The 19,116-nt window shown below is 38.1% G+C and overlaps 1 protein-coding gene across 42 annotated transcripts in view; it reads right to left on the bottom strand.

Annotated features, from left to right (window-relative positions):
* Positions 1-19,116, bottom strand: part of NCOA7 (nuclear receptor coactivator 7) — a 159,889-nt gene that overhangs the window by 34,531 nt on the left and 106,242 nt on the right. For 18 of the 42 annotated variants that reach the window (XM_015137491.3, XM_077999379.1, XM_028847073.2 and 15 more), the window contains 5 exons: positions 18,056-18,169; positions 16,697-16,822; positions 13,907-14,091; positions 8,966-10,008; positions 8,145-8,313 (listed from right to left, as the gene is read on the bottom strand). In XM_015137491.3, the coding sequence (XP_014992977.2) occupies positions 8,145-8,313; positions 8,966-10,008; positions 13,907-14,091; positions 16,697-16,822; positions 18,056-18,169 (1,637 nt within the window). The remainder of the gene's footprint in view (positions 1-8,144; positions 8,314-8,965; positions 10,009-13,906; positions 14,092-16,696; positions 16,823-18,055; positions 18,170-19,116) is intronic. The other 24 variants (XM_077999368.1, XM_077999387.1, XM_077999386.1 and 21 more) reach the window with 5 other exon arrangements.

Raw genomic sequence — 19,116 nt, 5'->3', positions numbered from 1 at the left:
TTTTGTGGGAATGAAACAAGATGATAATAGTTTTTTTTTTTTTAGAAGATTATCATAGACATAAGGAACAAAATAGGTTTTAAGAAGAGCAACTAAAGAATAGGAAATTGTTATTTTCAAGTATTACAAGTATTATTATATTCAATTGTTATATTCAAGTATTACATTCAGAATCAGAGTAGCACAAAGTCAAAAACAGCATTACTTTGGTGTCCCACCTGCTCTCTTAATGCTCTCTGATTTAGATCTGGGCAAAGTGATAGTTGAGGTAGTGGGTTAATTTCTTTGATATTCCTCTGAGTTTTTAAGAGTAGAAATCCTCCTTGGGATGATGAAGATAACATGGGATAATCTTTGTAAAAATATGTGCTCAACCAGAATAATCTGATGCTTTTATAATGTTGCAATTCAGGCACCTGAATGACATCAAGGTCCAATGAAGCTTAGCACCCACAGTTTTAAAAATGAGTAAGATTTCAGATGGATGGCACATCATGCAAAGCTCAGTACTCATGACTTTCAGGCTTTGCTTTAAACATTCCAGAATCAAGAGTGAATAGTTTAGAAACACAAAAAGAAGATACAAAGAGACTTTAAAAATCCTGACTATGATCTGTCATCAACTAGTCACTCCTAACAATAAAATATAGCTTTTATGGGCAAAATGTTACTACATGGTCTTTGTATGTATGGATGCTATTACTCAACATGTCAAAAAGGGGCTGGGCATGGTGGCTCACATCTGTAATCCCAGCACTTTGGGAGGCCGAGGCAGGCGGATCACTTGAAGTCAGGAGTATGAGACCAGCCTGGCTAAAATGGTGAAACTCTGTCTCTACTAAAATGCAAAAATTAACCAGGCATGGTGGCAGGTGTCTGTAATCCCAGCTACTTGGGAGGCTAAGGCAGGACAATCACTTGAACCCAGGAGATGGAGGCTGCAGTGAGCCGAGATCATGCCATTGCACTCCAGCCTGGGTGACAAGAGCAAAATGCCATCTCAAAAAAAAAAAAAAAAAAAGGGAAAAGGGAAATACATCCCAATTTGCATTTACTATAGTAAAGAATTTAAAGCCAACAGAGATTGGACTAACATGTCTTTAAATATATATTGATATGAAAGTAATCTCATAACATTAAAATGTGATTAGAGATAAAGTAAAAATTAATTGTGTGCCATTATACCAATACCAGGAGAAATAATAGAGAATAGAAAATAAAACTAAGAAATTCTTAAAGAAGCCTATTTAGGGAATAAAAACTATGAGCTTAAGGCTCTGCTCTAGACAGAGCTAGAACTAAGTATGACACATACTTAACTATAAAACACCTATTATCTATTCCATTACTTTTTCATGGGAGTAGCTTTCCATTGAGTATCTTGAGGGAAATGTTGACTTAAAGAAAAGGTACGATTTCTTAAAAAGGGGAGTTGAGCTCTTGGTTCTACTCTTTGGTCCAGGCAACCATGGAGAACTCTGGGTGATGAACTATACTACAGGAAATACTACTGTTAGTCTCAAATTGGACTATAAGGTATATACACACAACATAGATTATACCTTTTAAACTGACAGATACCTGTGTGTGCATGTATACGTTACTCATTTTTATTGTGAAAGCACAAAAATCCCAAATATTAAATGAGATTGTGAGACACTGAATTATGCTTGACATTATGTAATAACTTATCATGCTTTCTAAAACAGAATCAATTTAACTTATACATAATGAATTTATCCTAAACACAAGTGCAAACACAAAACACAACTGTCTATTGAGTACAAATTAGTTTGCTGATCCTAAATAGAAGCCAATTAGAGAAACAGAACTTTAGAATACTTTTTAACAAATAAATGTATTACACATTTTTATATTAAGGTATAAATAATTTTTAAAATTAATTTTGTTTTTTTTGGAGATAGGGTCTTGCTCTTTTGTTAAGGTTGGAGTGCAGAGGCACGATTTTAGCTCACTGCAGCCTCAACATCTCGGGCTCAAGTGATCTTCCCACCTCAGCCTCTTGAGTAGCTGGGACTACAGGTGTGTGCCACCATCCAGCTAATTTTTGTATTTTTTTGTAGAGATGTGATTTCACCATGTTGTCCAGGCTGGTCTTCAAGTTCTGAGCTGAAGCAAGCTGTCCACCTCAGTCTCCCAAAAGTCCTGGGATTACAGGCATGAGCCACCACACCCAGCCATAAAATTTATTTATTAAAGGAATCACACAGGACCAAAACTCTCCGGCCTCAATTAGCCTTACCTTATGTCAAACAAATGTTATATAAAAAGTGCTCACTCACCTTTAAAATAAGACATTTTATATCTACATTTGTTTCTTTATTCATCTACCGAATTAGATATAAAGAATCATAACACTCAGTGTTCCAAGCATCTGGGGAAAAGGATACTCTTATGCTGGTGGGTGTATACATGGCCACACACTTTCATGTGCAACATGTATTTAAAGCCTTAAACATATTCTTTGATTTCATAAGACTCCCTGAAGGATTTTACAGATACTTTTAAAGTAACATTGCTTAATCCCAGCACTTTGGGAGGCCGAGATGGGCGGATCACGAGGTCAGTAGATCGAGACCATCCTGGCTAACACGGTGAAACCCCATCTCTACTAAAAAATACAAAAAACTAGCCGGGCGAGGAGGCGGGCGCCTGTAGTCCCAGCTACTCAGGAGGCTGAGGCAGAAGAATGGCATAAACCCGGGAGGCGGAACTTGTAGTGAGCTGAGATCCGGCCACTGCACTCCAGCCTGGGCGACAGAGCGAGACTCTGTCTCAAAAAAAAATAAAAAATAAAAAATAAAAAATAAAATAAAGTAACATTGCTTATAATGGCCAAAAATTCAAAAGAACCTAATATCCAAAGTAAGTACATGAGTAAATCAATCAGAAAACATAATGGTGTGCTAACTGTATTGTGTGTGCGTGTGTGTATATATATAAATAACATAGCATATGATATGGTTGAGATCTGTGACCCAGCCATATCTCATGTCAAAATGTAATCCGCAACGTTGGAGGTGAGGGTTGGTGGGAGGTGTTTGGGTCATGGGGGCAGATCCCTCATCGCTTGGTGCTGTCCTCGCCGTAGTGAGTTCTCCCGAGATCTGGTTGCTTAAAAGTGTGTAGCAAATCCCCCCACTCTCTCTCATTTCCACTCCTGCCCTGTGAGAGGCCTGCACTGTCTTTGCCTTCTGCCTAGGTTTTGTAAGCTTCCTGAGGCCTCAACAGAAGCAGATAGCCAGCACTATGCTTCCTGCACAGCCTGCAGAACTGTGAGCCAGTTAAACCTTTGTTTCTGATAAATTAACCACCCACAGGTATTTCTTTGTTTCCGATAAATTAACCACCCACAGGTATTTCTTTATAGCAACCCAAGAAAGGCCTAACGCAGCATATGATGTGGAAAATGCACACAGCATATTAAGCGGAAAAAAAGCCGATTGCAAAACAGATTCTTTCCCCATTTCCTTTTGGTTTATCTGTATGTTCAAATGTTAACAAAAGTTATCTCAGCATACTTTTTTTCAAGTTAAACAAAAATAAAAATGTAAACCCTATGAGCTTTCCCTCTCCTCCTCTCCCTTCGCTTTCTTATTAGTTTACTTATTATACAAATCACACTAACCAATTTAAAGTTTGGATTAAACATTTATGCATGGCTTGACAAACTGTACATGATTCCTGCTACTTAACACTATTTTCATCTTATTTATTTTAAAAGCTGAATAATATAGAATTAATTATTATAAAACATTTCAGAGATTAAAAGGCTATAAATAATTGGAAAAAAGAGAACAGTTTTACTCTAGAGAAGAACTATTGGTTCTTTCTAATCAAGAACAATCTGTTAGCAACAAGAAAAGGAAGGAGGGAAAAAGACAATGTTGGTTTTTAAAATATAAAACAGTATCCAAATTCATGGAATATTATATCTCTACAAGGTGTTAAAAACTATCTTCAATCACTTTTCATAAGGTTCTCGGGATAGGGTCCCAGTCTTACTTACCTAGAACTAGGTAAATAAGTGCCTGCCTGCCAGGTAGTATGTACTCAATAATTATTTGTTCAAATATGATCTAATTACTTAATGCTTATGATCATCTATATTTAAAATTTTTAAAATATCTCAACCCATTTCCCATTTAGGGGGAAAAAAAAAAAGTACAGCTTGCTGCCAGCACAGTATTCTTGGTGCAAACGGTAAATGGGTTAATACAGTTTAAATCAGTGTGTCTGGTTCATTTTAGCTCCTTTACTGCCAAATCAGGGGTCAAGGACTGCTTTAGTTTTTCTGCCTTCTCCTTGTCTGTGATGATGAATGTGTAAGGTATCTTCTGCATCGAACTTTAAACTTCACGTTGTCCTTATTGATCTATTTTTTAAACTAAGAAGTTATGGTACAAGGGGATAAAGTATCTCATTCAAGGGCTCCCACTTCTGGAGATTCCCATTCACGTCTGCCTGGTTCTGAGGATCATTATTTCAGCCCAAGACTCTACACCTCTTCTAGGGGAGAGGACAGGAGTCAAATCTTTACATTATTGAGCTATTGTGGCTTACAACCCCACTTTCAGAATGGTACACAGGCCTGGGTCTAGTACTTGACCAGTGGTTCTCAATGTGAAGTGATTTTGTCCTCCAGGGGACATTTTAGCAACCTCTGGAGGTACTTTTGTTTACCACAACTGGGGAGATGCTATTAGCAGATAGTGGGGAGAGGCCATGGAGGTTGCTAAACATACAATCCACCCCCACCCCCACCCAACAACAAACTAGTAGTCCAAAATGTCAATAGTGTTAAGGTTGAGAAATTTTGTACTAGATGATTAAAATACGGTGGAACATTGTCCTTATGTTTAAACTAGCACCAAGAGTGAAAGCAGGAGCCAGCATCTGCCAGGTTTATAAGTAGAGTTGTGGAAACTGTAAATCTCCCCAGCACACCACTATTATCTTCAGCTGTCTCAAGAGAAGCACCTGATTTTGCAAGCTGCAATGGAGACAGGGAGGACAGAAGGTTAACAAGTATTTAATTCTCAGTGAACCTGAGTGTGTTTCAAGTCGCAGTGTACAGGTGTGCAAGAAGAAACTGCTGGTTTTCCTGGATTCATGGCGGTCTTAGATCTTCTGATAACTTCTACCAAGGTAAATAAGACTATTACGTATTTAGGCAGTTTTTAACTACTTCACATCTCTAATTTCTAGTATCTAAAATTTAGTAAGAATTGCTACAGAAAAAAAAACTCACCCAAAACAGAGGAGATTAACGGAGACTATGCAAGGCTTCCATTGTTGCTGTCCTTACCACCCTCTGGCCCCCCAGCCCTGCCCTCTCTATGGTCTGACTTGGTAGATTATTCATACATTGATGGAGTTGGGAAACCCACAGGGTACGTTGTAAATAAAGGAGGAGCGATTTGGTAGAGTTAACTTTTTAGTAGTAATAACAATAAAGGAAAAGGTAAACATTTTTAAAAAGTATTAGGAACAATAGAGAGAAACAGTGAGACGTACATTTGTGAAGTGACACCATCAAAATTTAATTATCCTGTGACAAGGAGCTTCAATATAGTGGATAAGTCAAAGAGACCCGCCTAAACAGAACAAGTCGTCATATCTATAAAGTCTATGAAAAGGACACTGCAATCCATGAAGGGGAAGGGAGCCACTCCTAGGGTGGCTTCACTCTGCCAACTGAAACTCCTATGGATGCATGGATCCATTAAACAGAAAGGCAAGTAGAAACATTCAGTTTGCTGCAGCGAGGGAATCCAGAAATTATAACTGAAGTGAGAAAAGCTGTACATGCCACTTCTTAGCTCCCCCTTAAGGATTTCTGTTGAGCCTTAAGTCCTGAAGAATTTCATGAAGTAGAAACAAGAATAAATATTTCTTACTGTGGAGGTCTGGATGAGAATTAACCATGGGACTGCTTCATCTTCCCCCTACTTAAACTAAAACGTGGGTCTCTTCAGGGGAGGTAGACATGGAAATACATGAAGCAATGGTTACCACAAAAAAATTCCTAACATCTACACAAAAAAACTATTGTCATTAACACAGTGTAACATAACACTTCCAAGAAAATATTTGGTTGATTCATAATTAGTTCAAGAAAGAAAACTAAGTATTTAATTGCTACCCAAAGGTATTTGCTACCAGGTTATTTGCTACCCGAAGGTAAACAAGTAATGGACACTATAAAATACAATAGAATAGAATCCCACCAGTGACCTGCTTTCTTTTTGTTTGTTTGGTTTTTGAGACAAAGTCTCACTCTGTTGCCCAGGCTGGAGTGCAGTGGTGTGATCTCAGCTCACTGCAATCTCTGCCTCCTGGGTTCAAGTGATTCTAATGTCTCAGCCTCCTGAGTAGCTAGGATTACAGGCACCTGTCACCACACCAGGCTAATTATTTTTGTATTTTTAGTAGAGATGGGGTTTCACCATATTGGCCAGGCTGGTCTCAAACTCCTGACCTCAGGTGAACCACCCACCTCAGCCTCGCAAAGTTGACCTGCTTTTAAAAGTTTACAAAAACCACTTGAAGTGGTATAAGAAGTCAAAGAGAAGTACTATTTTAGCTTTAAGATTTCTTCTGGGTTAAAAATGACAGTAAAATAATTACATGTGTGGGATTGCTTCAGTTATTCTACAAGAGACCTTGGTGCAGACAGTCCTAGCAAAGATAACACAACCGAAAAAAACACAATTGTCTTATATTATAAATAATACATTTTCCCAGAGAAAAAGTGATACATATGATAGGTAGTTTTTCTGACAGATGATCAAGTTTACACAACCCACAATGTAACTGAAAGTTTCAGCGCTTTGTTTTCCTCACCTAGAAAATCAAGAATGGGCCTAAATCTCTTAGGTATTATTTAGCTGTAAAATTCTGATTCTAGGACTCCAATTTTAACAGAGCTTCAGAAATCTGCACTGCTTCTTTGAAACACTCTAAAATAATAACCAAAAAAGATACATTTTCTCCTCGTTCTCCTCCATATCCCTAAATTTCCAGGAGATACTGTGGGGGCTGCAGGCACAGGTGAAGGAGTATATTACATAAATGCAAAACAAGTTATGTTTAATGCCTGCGTTAATGTGGGTTTGTGTCTAAGACAGGTAAAAGCTGTTAGCAAATTCATTAATAAAAAGCCTATTGTTTTTCACATTAAACTATAATTTATTAAAATGAGACAACTCTCCCGATGAGAATGATCATTCTAGGTAATAATCAGCCAGAAGGTGCACCCTTGCTTAGAATTTAATTTTGTTTACTGAGAAATCATGTTATGGAAGCTTGCCGAGTGTGTTTGCTCTTGGCAGGTGTGTTAGCCAGAAGGTCTGGCTAGATGATGATGTTTTTAAGAGGCAAGATGCATGGTTTTAACTGTGTTGAAAACTAATTGCAGGGACTCTATAAGACATTTTTATTCTACCACATATATGAAATAAAAACATTTGTTTCTAAAAAGAATATTCCCTAATTATTTTTATTATAAAGACATCCTCAGTGATATACTGTTGAAGAATTTCTATGCCACTATCCCTCCTATTCTAGACTGCCACATAACCAAGAAGGTATCTTCTTTGGTGATTTAAAAATACAATCTTTTCTAGGAGTATACAGCTCCTTGAACCTATCCAGGGGATCACATTTCTTATGCTGCTGAGCTATAGACACTCCCTCCATAAAGCCAACAAATATTTCATTCCCTAGAATTGTAAGCACTTTAAATATTATAATCCTGCCTCTTTCTCGCATTTAACAGGCATTTGGATCTGCTCCATAGTATTCCTTCATCCTCAATGAAAGATCACTTCTAATTACTGGTGCTTGAGAACATCAAATTCTTCTTTCACTTAAAAATCAACTTGGTAGAAAGTTATGAAAGTGGTTCAGAACATAGTACCTATGACGGCTCCATATTTGTTATATTAAAATCACCATTTAGCAGAAAGCCACTTTAAATAATATCCTTCTAGAATTCTAAAATCTCCAATTCAGATAAAGCTCTTAATCAATAATAAAATGAAGTATTTTAAGATAAGGAATATCAAAATGCAATCCAAACCTAACAGACCCACAGACTTTCCATTGTAGCCCACACTCACCTCTCCCGAGGAACAGCAAACCAGTACTCTGGCTGCTTTCTCCGTTTGCCGTACTGCTGGACCATGGCTGCAGTGTGAGTGGCAAAAGATTTTCTCATTGGTTTTCCCACTTTGATGCACAGGAACATGGGTGGGGTCTTGCTTTTTTCTGCTTTTGAAGGAAGTATATCTGAATCACACATGAAAAAACTCTTCCTCAATATTGACAGATTGATAATAGAAGACCTTTTCAACTTAAAAAGGATAGTGCACAATCCTCTCTTAGTCAAAACTTTGCAGAAACATCCTACAACATCATATCAGGACTAATAAATTTTTCAAGCCTTTTTTAGTACACAAGGAAAAAGCTTTGGTTGTTTCAGGTTGAAGTACATCCCATGAGTTGCTACATACTGAAAATAAGTATAAAAACCAACAGAATAGCAAATAATGGAGAATTGGGACAATTCATATTAATGAATGCTACTGATAATCCAATTATAACATAATGCAATTCAGTTTAGAATTGAGATCTCTTCAAAAACAGTTTAAACTCCTCTAGACTTAGAAAATAAAGGTTAAAAAAAAGGAAGTAGCTTGAAAGATTAAAAGTAAACTACTTTTGAAGTAGGTATCTAGAGATCTATGTCATAGCTCAAGTTCCAAAATAGATACCTTATCTTGTAAATTTTCTCTCCAATTGTTAATGCTATCAACAAAGATATACTCTTTTGAGAAAACATTGTTTTCAAATAATTGTACTAATTTGGGTATTACATGTGCAAATTGTAGAAAGGCAATTATACAACATAATATAAAGGCATTAAAGAAAAACAGCTTACCTTCAATGGGTACCTGAATTCTCTTTAACAGCCACAACTGAACTTCAGATTTATTATCCATTTGTGCACCTTGACAGCTGTTGTCCAGAGTAGATTCCAAAGAGGAGTCTAGAGCCTCTTTAATCACATTTTCTTCTGTAGAAGAGTTCAGTTTTACTGGGAGGGGCTCTCTCTCTTTCACACAGGTCTTATCTGGCTCTTTATTGCCCTCAGTTAGGGGATTGCCTGACTGGGAAAGAGAACTACTAAGGGTAATGTCTATTCCCCCTGGTTCAATACTTTTTCCATCACTTAATTCTGTTTTCTGCAAATTTTCAGATACCTGTGACCCTTCTTTGTTCTTATTTAGGTAATATTCAATGAGTTTAACTTTATCTAGATCTTCATGTATGTTCAGTGTGTTTTCTACCCGGCTTTCTGGTGAACCAGACTGCTTGTCCACTTCTGGCATTATATCCTGCTTCTCACAGGTTTCTAAATCTAGCGCCCCCTTCAGTTCAACATCATTTTCTGTTCCCAAAAAGGCTAGAGCAGACTGCACCTGCATTTCCACGGCTGAATTGTTTATTTGTGACTCAACCTTCTTTCGTTCCTCTGGGTCAAGAGAAAGGCACTCCTTTGAGGTGTCTTTTTTGTCCATTCCACCATCAGTTTGAGAAGAAAGTTCTTCCAAGTCAACAAAATCATCATCTTCCCCTAGAAAGTTTTCTTTGGCTGTAGATTCAAATGCAGCAGAAGTGTTGGAAGGTTCCTTGCTAAGCTTAGTCACTGTGGGAGAGCCATGGGATGTCTCCCTAGAAGATTCCAGTTTCTTTAATTTCTCTGACACAGAGCTGCCTGAGGGCTTTGTAGGTGTGTGTTCTGTGGACTTCTCCAAAGGTACTGTTGGTCTGGAATCCGAAGTCATGATTTTCTCTCCATTCTGCTGTCGTTTTTCCTTGTTGATAGATTTGAACTTACTGAATGGGTTGATATCCTTTTCTGAAGCCAGGTCTTCCCATTCTCCAGGCCTGTACAGAGGACAAAGATCCTGAGGTAGGTCACTGTTGGGGGAGAAATGGTGGGTGCACATGGAATGTTAAAAATAAAACCAAAAACAAAATGGAGGAAAGGCAAAAAACAAAACAGAAACGCAACGAAAAACTAATACATAAATATACCACAACTTAAATTTATGTTCAAATGATTTCAGAATAAAAAAATAAAATCAAGAAATTTCAAAATGAAACATAAGTCAACTAAAGGAAATGGTGAAAGAATGAACCATGAGAGTTGCATATCCTACTGGAAGCACATGATGAATTTGGAAGTTATACATGAACATGGAGATGTTACCCATAAGATTTCTAAATGTGAAATAATAATGTATCTGACTTTTACGAAGGAAAGGATAAAGAAGAGGAAATATTTTAGTATCAATGTCTAAAATTCCTTAAATGTGCAAACCTTTTCCTTTTCATCAAATAGTATAGAAAACAATTACACTAATTTTGAAATGCTCATTGACTTAGTAGCTACTCACTTAACTGCTCCATATAAAGTAACTGACCTTGAACCCTGATTCTGGGTTTCATGGCTTAGGATCTGATGCTTCTAATCATAGACAGCCCTCTACTCCCAAAGGAGATGCAAGAGGAAGCTTCCACTATTATTGTTGGTATATGGCAATTGCTCCATCTTATAATTTAAAAATGTATAGAAAAGTGAATCTTATTTAAAAAGCTCTTATGTATAATACTTACATTTCTTAAGTAACTATTTCATTTTATAACAATATCGCTTTACTTTATAGCAATGGTGCAGCTCGTTTATCAGCTGAAACACATTGTACTGGGATGCAGTCAATTATCTTTCCTTAATAACAGATGCTCTACTTCCCAGATTGGAATTACATAAAAATATTGATTAAACATGTTCTCCCAAGTGTAAAATAAATGATCAAGAAATATACTTTAAAAAGAGCAGCAAACCACCATGGCACGCACCTATGTAACAAAGCTGCACATCTTGCACATGTACCCTTGAACTTAAAATAAAAGTTGAAAATAAATAAAAATAGTAATAATTTCAAATATGTGTAAAAAATATGATTGGAAATATCTTGAGTAAACCCATCCACTTACCACTGCTACTAGTAGTGTCATTACTGGGTTGAAATGCAGAGATATAAAAACCCTTTTAAAGAATAACATTTCAATTTTCAGAAATAATTATATTTTCTAAAAAGGTCAGATCATCTTCAGATAAAACTTTATCTGCTATTTTGACTTTGAAATAAATGGTTATGACAATAAAGCAACAAAATACCAGGAAGTTCTGAAGTTCCAAAAGCCTGTCTTCCCAAAGTGACTTTATAAACCATCTGCATGAAAGGTTCATGCTTTTTCCAATAGAAAATAAAGGCCTACGTAATTGGTTGGCTCCAACAAATGCTTTAAAAAGCCTTCGTAATTTATAATTCATTTCAATTTAATAAGCATTCATTGAGCCCCTAAGTGCTGTATTCTGAAATACAATTGTGACAGAATCTCTGTTCTGCAGGAACTTGCAAACACAAAATGTTTTGCCCAACACCAGCATCTCAGGAGATGTTAAAAATGTTTCCATCCTAGATTCAAATAAGTTAGTGAAATGTAGCATAATCTCCCTATTGGAACTCAAAACTTAATTAGGCATATTAAAGGCTGTCAGAAGTCCTGCAACAAAGAAACCCAAGTTTCCACATACTTGATTAATAAGCAAAACTTTCTTCCCCTTCTCTACCTAGCTTGACCCCTACAAAAATACCTTCAACTGCACTCTAATTAGCTTTCTAGATTACCTTGTCTACCCCTTTCTTCTTTTACCTAATCCAAACTGCCCATTCCCTACTTGAGATTAATTTCACTATCTGCTTTTTCTGCAGTGCAGTTGCCAAGTGTACATAATGGTATCAACTGGCTAGTTTGTTAATTAATGTTTTCTAGACTTAGCCGGGCACCTAATGATGATCAATAATCCTTTCAGTTGTTCCCTTCTTACTCACTGTGGCAGCTGGAGCCACAAAACGTCCTGCACGTGTGTGCATGCACGCGCGTGCGGGCACACACACACACACTCTCACACAAGTACCAAAGTTGAAGGTGAGGATGGAGGAATTTTACACACATCCACTTTTAAAAACTATTGCACGTTGCCATGGGGTAATTTGTACTTACTGTTATTAAACTGTCGGTAATAATGATGTTTTAAGTAATTTTTAACTTTTAAACAATTTATGAAATTCTGAAGACAATACAAAGTTTATTTCACACTGATTCTCACACATTCTTGTTTATTAGACTAAAAATCCTTTATATACCTGCGTCCAAGGCAGGAATCAATGCGCAACCCTGAAATAATTTCAACAAATTGGAAGCTGATTCTTAACTCTGCTCTTTTCCTGTAATCATGGCATTATCCCTTATAATCGAGATCATTAAACATAATCTCACAATGAGATAAGTTTTTATATAAAGAGGTACTGTCGCCGGGCGCGGTGGCTCAAGCCTGTAATCCCAGCACTTTGGGAGCCGAGACGGGCGGATCACGAGGTCAGGAGATCGAGACCATCCTGGCTAACACGGTGAAACCCCATCTCTACTAAAAAATACAAAAAACTAGCCGGGCGAGGTGGCGGGCGCCTGTAGTCCCAGCTACTCGGGAGGCTGAGGCAGGAGAATGGCGTAAACCCGGGAGGCGGAGCTTGCAGTGAGCTGAGATCTGGCCACTGCACTCCAGCCTGGGCGACAGAGCGAGACTCCGTCTCAAAAAAAAAAAAAAAAAAATTAAAGAGGTACTGTCTATTATTAAATAGAATAATTAAGATCCTAGGCTGAAGATGTGCAATGGTACTACTCCCTTAGGAGCCATATTTCAGTAGGCAATGCCCCTATTTGTTTGGCCACCCATTTAGACACTTCTGGCAGCAAAATTTGGAAACTACTTCAGGGCCCATGCTGTGGTGCTATCTTCAGTGGCTTGAGGTTGGGGAAGGGCTGCCTGGACCAGATTCTAACGGCTGTAGGAGTCCAGGGGAATCTACTTGCATAAACTGCCAGGGATTTTGTGTCTGGTTTAGCTCCCTAGTAATTTCCTTTTTTTTTTTTTTTTTCATATGAGCCCCAAGGGCTAGTTTCCCTCTGTACTGTTAGGACCTACTGCTCCACCTCTTCCCATCACTGAAGGTTTTTAAAATTTTTTACTGCTGGTTTTTATAGAGAAACAGACACAGTAGAGCAAAAGGACAGTAAAAATCAGATCATCTGTATAAGTTAATCAATTCCCTGAGCTTTCTTAACTCTTTCTCTTTTTTCCTGGGGAGCTTCCCTCTCTTTTTTAACAATAAATCCTGCATTCTAAGGCAAAAGTAATCAGGACTGAAGTTAATCTACATTTCACGGAAAAAGCAAATTGGTATTACTCCCTTTTCACAGCATGCGAAGGTGGTTACTACTCTACTTGACCCAAACCTCTCTCTGTGCAGGACTGAGGGAGGAAATGAGTCAGGGAGACTGCCTTTCCTAGAAGTTAAATGAAGACAAACATAACTCTCCTTAGTTATACCCAGAAGAAAACATTATTCTCTTACTGATAGTTGGATACACTTCTTTCAGAAAAATGCCTTTCTTCTTCCATAATTTCATTAAGAACATGCACTGCTTTTTAGAAAAATAAGCCAAACAAATACTATTTTAACATGATGGCTTCCTTTTCTCCTTTAATCTTTATATGTTCAACTTTTCCCCTCATTGACTTTATTCTTTTCATTTCTTCTCATTTTTCTCATTTTCTTCAGTGCACAAATCTTCCACCTTCGAAACCACGTCTACACAATCCCGCAATCATGCCAATGCCCTCATTTTTAAGCTACATTTAACTCTCAACACCCCCTTTTTCCTGGCAAACAAAGAAATGTCTTACGATGGCAAGGCATCTTTGATCTTCATGTGAGAAATGTCATTGTAGAGCGCAATGGAAACCACCTCTTCCATGGGACAGATGAGACCATACTCCTCACACCCATTTTCAATAACCAGAGGATCAGACTTATGAGGGTCAAACATGATGTTGTTAGGAGTCACAATCATGACACCGCCAACCACACCCTGCGGGAGAAAGCAACAGGACAGAATCACTTCAGGCAGAAATGCTTTCGGCAACTACCACAGAGCTTTAACTAACTCAGATGGCCACTCCATGGACTTTGTGAACCACAGTATCCTATGTGACAATTACATCCCCTCTGTGAGGACCAGAAAAACAGGCTGAAGAAAGGCAATGCTGGATGGTGAGGCAGAGAAAACAGATGTGGCTCACTGAGGCAACCAACTGAGCCTGATTCTATCACAGTTGCTGCAACAGCACAGCTGGTTCTCACATATACGTCTCAGATTTCCCAGATCCTGGTTCTCACATACACATCTCAGATTTCCTAGATTTTCTAGTTCTCTGTCTACAAAATGGGAGGCGCTGTCCAAGTGCTTTCCCGATCGAGAATACGGGGCTTTACAATTCACTCTGCAAGTCTTCCCCATGTGTCTAACAAGTGCATGGTTCTGTGCTAAGGGAGCAGCTGTTTCTGAGTTATAGTGCCAAAGAATAGTCCCGATATTTTTCTTTAAAATATTTAGAAAGCCCACATCCAACAAAAGTCAACATAAATAGGAATATGAAACTTTTGTAGCCAGAGTGAATACAGCTGAACTATGGAGATTAAAAGCAAAAAGTCATAGCTTGGTGAAGTCTTAAAAGTCTGAAGCTTGCTCAAATTATAAAAGAGACCTTAATGGCCATAGGGATATTATCTACTATGAACAGCAGGATACAGATAACTTTCTTTGGGCAAATACTTTATTTTGGTACTTTTAATGAGTTTAGTGATTATCTTAGTAAAAATTTTGTAGATCCAGCAATCCCATTACTAGGTATATATCCAAAGAAAACGAAATCATATCTCAAAGAGGTATCTGCACTTGCATGTTTATTTGCAGCATTATTCATAATAGCCAAGATATGAAAACAACCCAAGCATCCATCAATAGATGAATAAAGAAAATGTGCTATATATACACAAATTATTCAGCCATAAAAAAAGAACGAAATCCTGTCATTTGCAACAACACGGATGAAACTGGAGAACATTATGTTAAATGAAATAAGCCAAACACACAAAGATAAATACTGCATGATGTCACTCATATGTGCAATCTAAAGAAGCTGATCTCATAGAAATAGAGAGTAGAATGGTAATGACTAAGAGGTACGGGTGGGCCAGGTGTGGTGGCTCGGGCCTGTAATCCTAACACTTTGGGAGGCCAAGGCAGTTGGATCACCTGAGGTCAGGAGTTTGAGACCAGCCTGGCCAAAATGGTGAAACCCCATCTCTACTAAAATTACAAAATTAGCCGGACGTGGTGGCACATAACTGTAGTCCCAGCTACTCAGGCTGCAGTGAGTAGAGATCGTGCCATTGCACTCCAGCCTGGGTGACAAGAGCAAAACTCTATCTCACCAAAAAAAAAAAAAAAAAAAAAAAAAAAAAAAAAAAAAAAAAGAGGTGTAGGTGTTTAGGGGAAAGAGAAGGATGGGGGAGATATTGGTCAAAGGATATATACTTACAGTTAGAAAGGAGGAATAATAAATTGTCTAGAATAGGCAAATACAGAAAGACAGAAAGTAGGTAAGTGATTGCCTCACAGAGATGGGGGTAGCAGGGAGGGGAATAATAGGGTGGGAGAGTGTGAAATGGGGAATAACTACTAATGGTTATGGAGTTTCTTTTTGGGTAATAAAAATGTTTTAAAATGGATTGTGGTGATGGTTGCACAACTATGTGAACAAACTAAAAACCACTGGATTTTACACTGTAATTGGGTGAACTGTAGGTTATGTGAATCACATCTCAATAAAGCTGTCTTTAAGAAAAGTTTATTTATGTCAAGCATTATTTATTCTTGTTTGCCAACTTTATAAATGCACATCGGTAACATATTTTTCCTATTATCTAAAACTCATATGAAGTCTCCTATGACCACAGGAATTCACTGGTTATCAAGATAGTCCCTTCTCCAGAGGCTCACTAAAAGCTGAATTTGTTCTCTGTGAAAACAAACAAACAAAAAACACCCAGAAAACAATCAACCAACAACCAAAAAACCAAAAACAGGATACAAGCAGATATTAATACTAATATCACCAACAGCAAATACAGGTTGAGAGCTTACTATTTTCCAGATTAGGTGCTAAATTCTTTACATAAATTATCACTTTTCATTACAACACTCTTATTAATTTTTTTATTGTTCCTATTTTACGCATGAGAAAAATGGAAGCTTAAGACATGTAAATGCCTTGCTCCTGGTCTCAGAGTTAGTGGGTGGTAGAGTTAGAATTTAAATTCAGTGAGTCTGACTCCAGTGTTTGCTGTTATATGTGTATTATACTATCTCCCTAACAATTCATAGGCCCAAACTAAAAGAAAAGAAACAATGAATCCAAGGTCGCAAAGAATCACATTTCCACTCTGTGATAACATTTACCTCAATAAGCAAAATGGCCAGGCATCCAATAGAGGAAAACTAATAGATGCTTGTCAAATCTAAACTTGACACGCTGGGTAAGATCTTTTAATGTAGCCTCTGTTCCAGTAACTTGTAACCTTTAGTTTTTCATAGATTTCAAGGAAAGAAAACAAATTACATTGCTATATACCTTTCCATCGGTGAAGTATCGACAATTCATTTTTAAAAATTTCACCACACCTGGCTCGTCTTCTTCAGAAGTAGATGATAAGACTCTTTCAATGGGTTTTAAGGCCTTTCGTGCTAAGTCAGCATCCTTGTGAAAGCAAAAAATTTCAAAATCAAATAAAAGCACTTTTTCAAACAAATTATGTGGGTAGATCAAGCCCCATAAATTCCCTGTGACTATACTATTTCTATTTACGTGGAACATTAAACAGGCAAACATCCTTTGTCCTTCAAAAATATCACAAATGTAATAACAGATATCCAAATCAAACTAATTTTTTTTTTTTTTTAAGCAAAGGCATATGTATGAACCCATAAAACTTGCTCATGAAATGTCTTTAGAAACTAACCTCACTGGGCTGGGTGGGGTGGCTCACGCCTGTAATCCCAGCACTTTGGGAAGCCGGGGTGGGCGGATCACCTGAGGTCAGGAGTTTGAGACCGGCCTGAGTAATACGGTGAAACCCTGTCTCTACTAAAAATACAAAAATTAGCTGGGCATAGTGACGGGTGCCTGTAATCCCAGCTACTTGGGAAGTTGAGGCAGCAGAAACGCTTGAACCCAAGAGGCGGAGACTGCAGTAAGCCAAGACCGTGCCATTGCACTACAGCAGTCTGGGTGACAGAGAGAGACTCTGTCTCACACACACAACAACAACAACAACAACAACAACAAAAACACTAACCTAAATGAAAAAATTCATATTAGACTTGTGATTCAATTTATTTTTTTTTAAAAAAGGATGAATACAAGTAAACTATCCATGTCATTGGAAATTTAACTTCATACTTTTACACAAGACATGCATTTTTGCCTTTTTAAACTTTTTTTTATTTTTTTTTATTTTTTTGAGACAGGGTCTCACTTTGTCACCCAGGCTAGAGTGCAGTGGTATGATCATGGCTCACCACAGCCTCAACCTCCCAGGCTCAAGAGATCCTCCCACTCCTGAGTAGGTGGGACTACAAGTGTGAGTCACCATGTCTGGCTAATTTTTAAAATATTTTGTAGAGACAGAGTCTCACTATATTTCCCAGGCTGGTCTCAAACTCCTGGGCTCAGACAATCCTTCTGCCTTGTCCTCCCAGAGTGCTGGGATTACAGGCGTGAGCCACTGTGTCTGGCCATCTTTGCCTTTGACACCTTAAATGTGAATAAGTTTCCCTTGGAGATGATGCATGCTCCAATTACCTAATCTCAACCATCTAGGGAGAATTTCAGATATAATCTTGTGAAAATTAACATGTTCAATTCTACAACTCACAAAAAGTCTCTTTAATAAAAATGAACTTCAGTGCATGAAGTACATAATATACATACAGGCAGTTTATCATATTCTGCATCTGATGATGAAGGAGAGACAGTAGCACCAGGACTGGATGATGATAGCCTTAAGGTACTGGAAGGAGAGTTGGCATCTGGCACAAAAAGGACCTGAGAATGGGAGAGGAGATGGGTGAGTACCCGGAACCAGGCAAACCACTAGCGAGTGTTTAGAGAAGTTATTCTCTGCACAGTATCATGTTCAGTGCATGATTATGACCTCAGTTGCTTTCAAGAAACTCATAAGCGACTTAGGGTGTCTTAGACTAATCCATGAAATGATACTCAGCATATGAATGTGTGTAGTACAAAGGGTACAGAACATGCCTATAGACACTGCAAGAACTCAAAAAGGGGGAGCAAGGCCAGGCACAGTGACTCATACCTGTACTCCCAGCACTTTGGCAGGCCAAGGTGGGCAGATCACCTGAGGTCAAGAGTTTGAGACCAGCCTGACCAACATGGTGAAACCTCGTCTCTACTAAAAATACAAAAAAATTAGCTGGGCATGGTGGCATGTCCCTGTAGTCCCAGCTATTCGGTGGGGCTGAGGCAGAAGAATAGCTTGAACCCAGAAGGCAGAAGTTGCAGTGAACCAAGATCGTGCCACTGCACTCCAGCCTGGGCTACAGAGGGAGACTCCACCTCAAACAAACAAACAAAAAAAAAAAGAAAGAAAAAAACGAAAAAGGCAAAAAAGGGAGAGGAAGGTGGGTAAGTATTCTGGGCAGGCCAAGTGAAGCAAGTGGGTCCAAGTGAAGCCTTGAAGAATAAGTAGAAATTGGATAGGAGAGAGGGGAGAGCCCTCCAGGATGGGGGACTAATAGTATAAGGGAAATGAACAGAGAGAAGCATGGCTTCTAAACTTAATATCTGTGCCAGGTAGAAATGGAACAAACCCAGTTTGCTAACTCCAAGTAGGCTCTGAGTTCTAAAGTAGTATGGTCCTTATATGATAAATTAGATAAGATAATATCAATACAATGACCCCAGCATTTTCTCTTCCATCAGCATCTGGGTTATGTAAAACTAAAAATCCACCCACCACCCCCCTCCCC

This window comes from Macaca mulatta, chromosome 4 (assembly GCF_049350105.2).
Source record: "Macaca mulatta isolate MMU2019108-1 chromosome 4, T2T-MMU8v2.0, whole genome shotgun sequence".
NCBI lineage: Eukaryota > Metazoa > Chordata > Mammalia > Primates > Cercopithecidae > Macaca > Macaca mulatta.
Note: the sequence above shows the minus strand (reverse complement) of the source record. Positions and strands in the feature narration are given on the sequence as shown.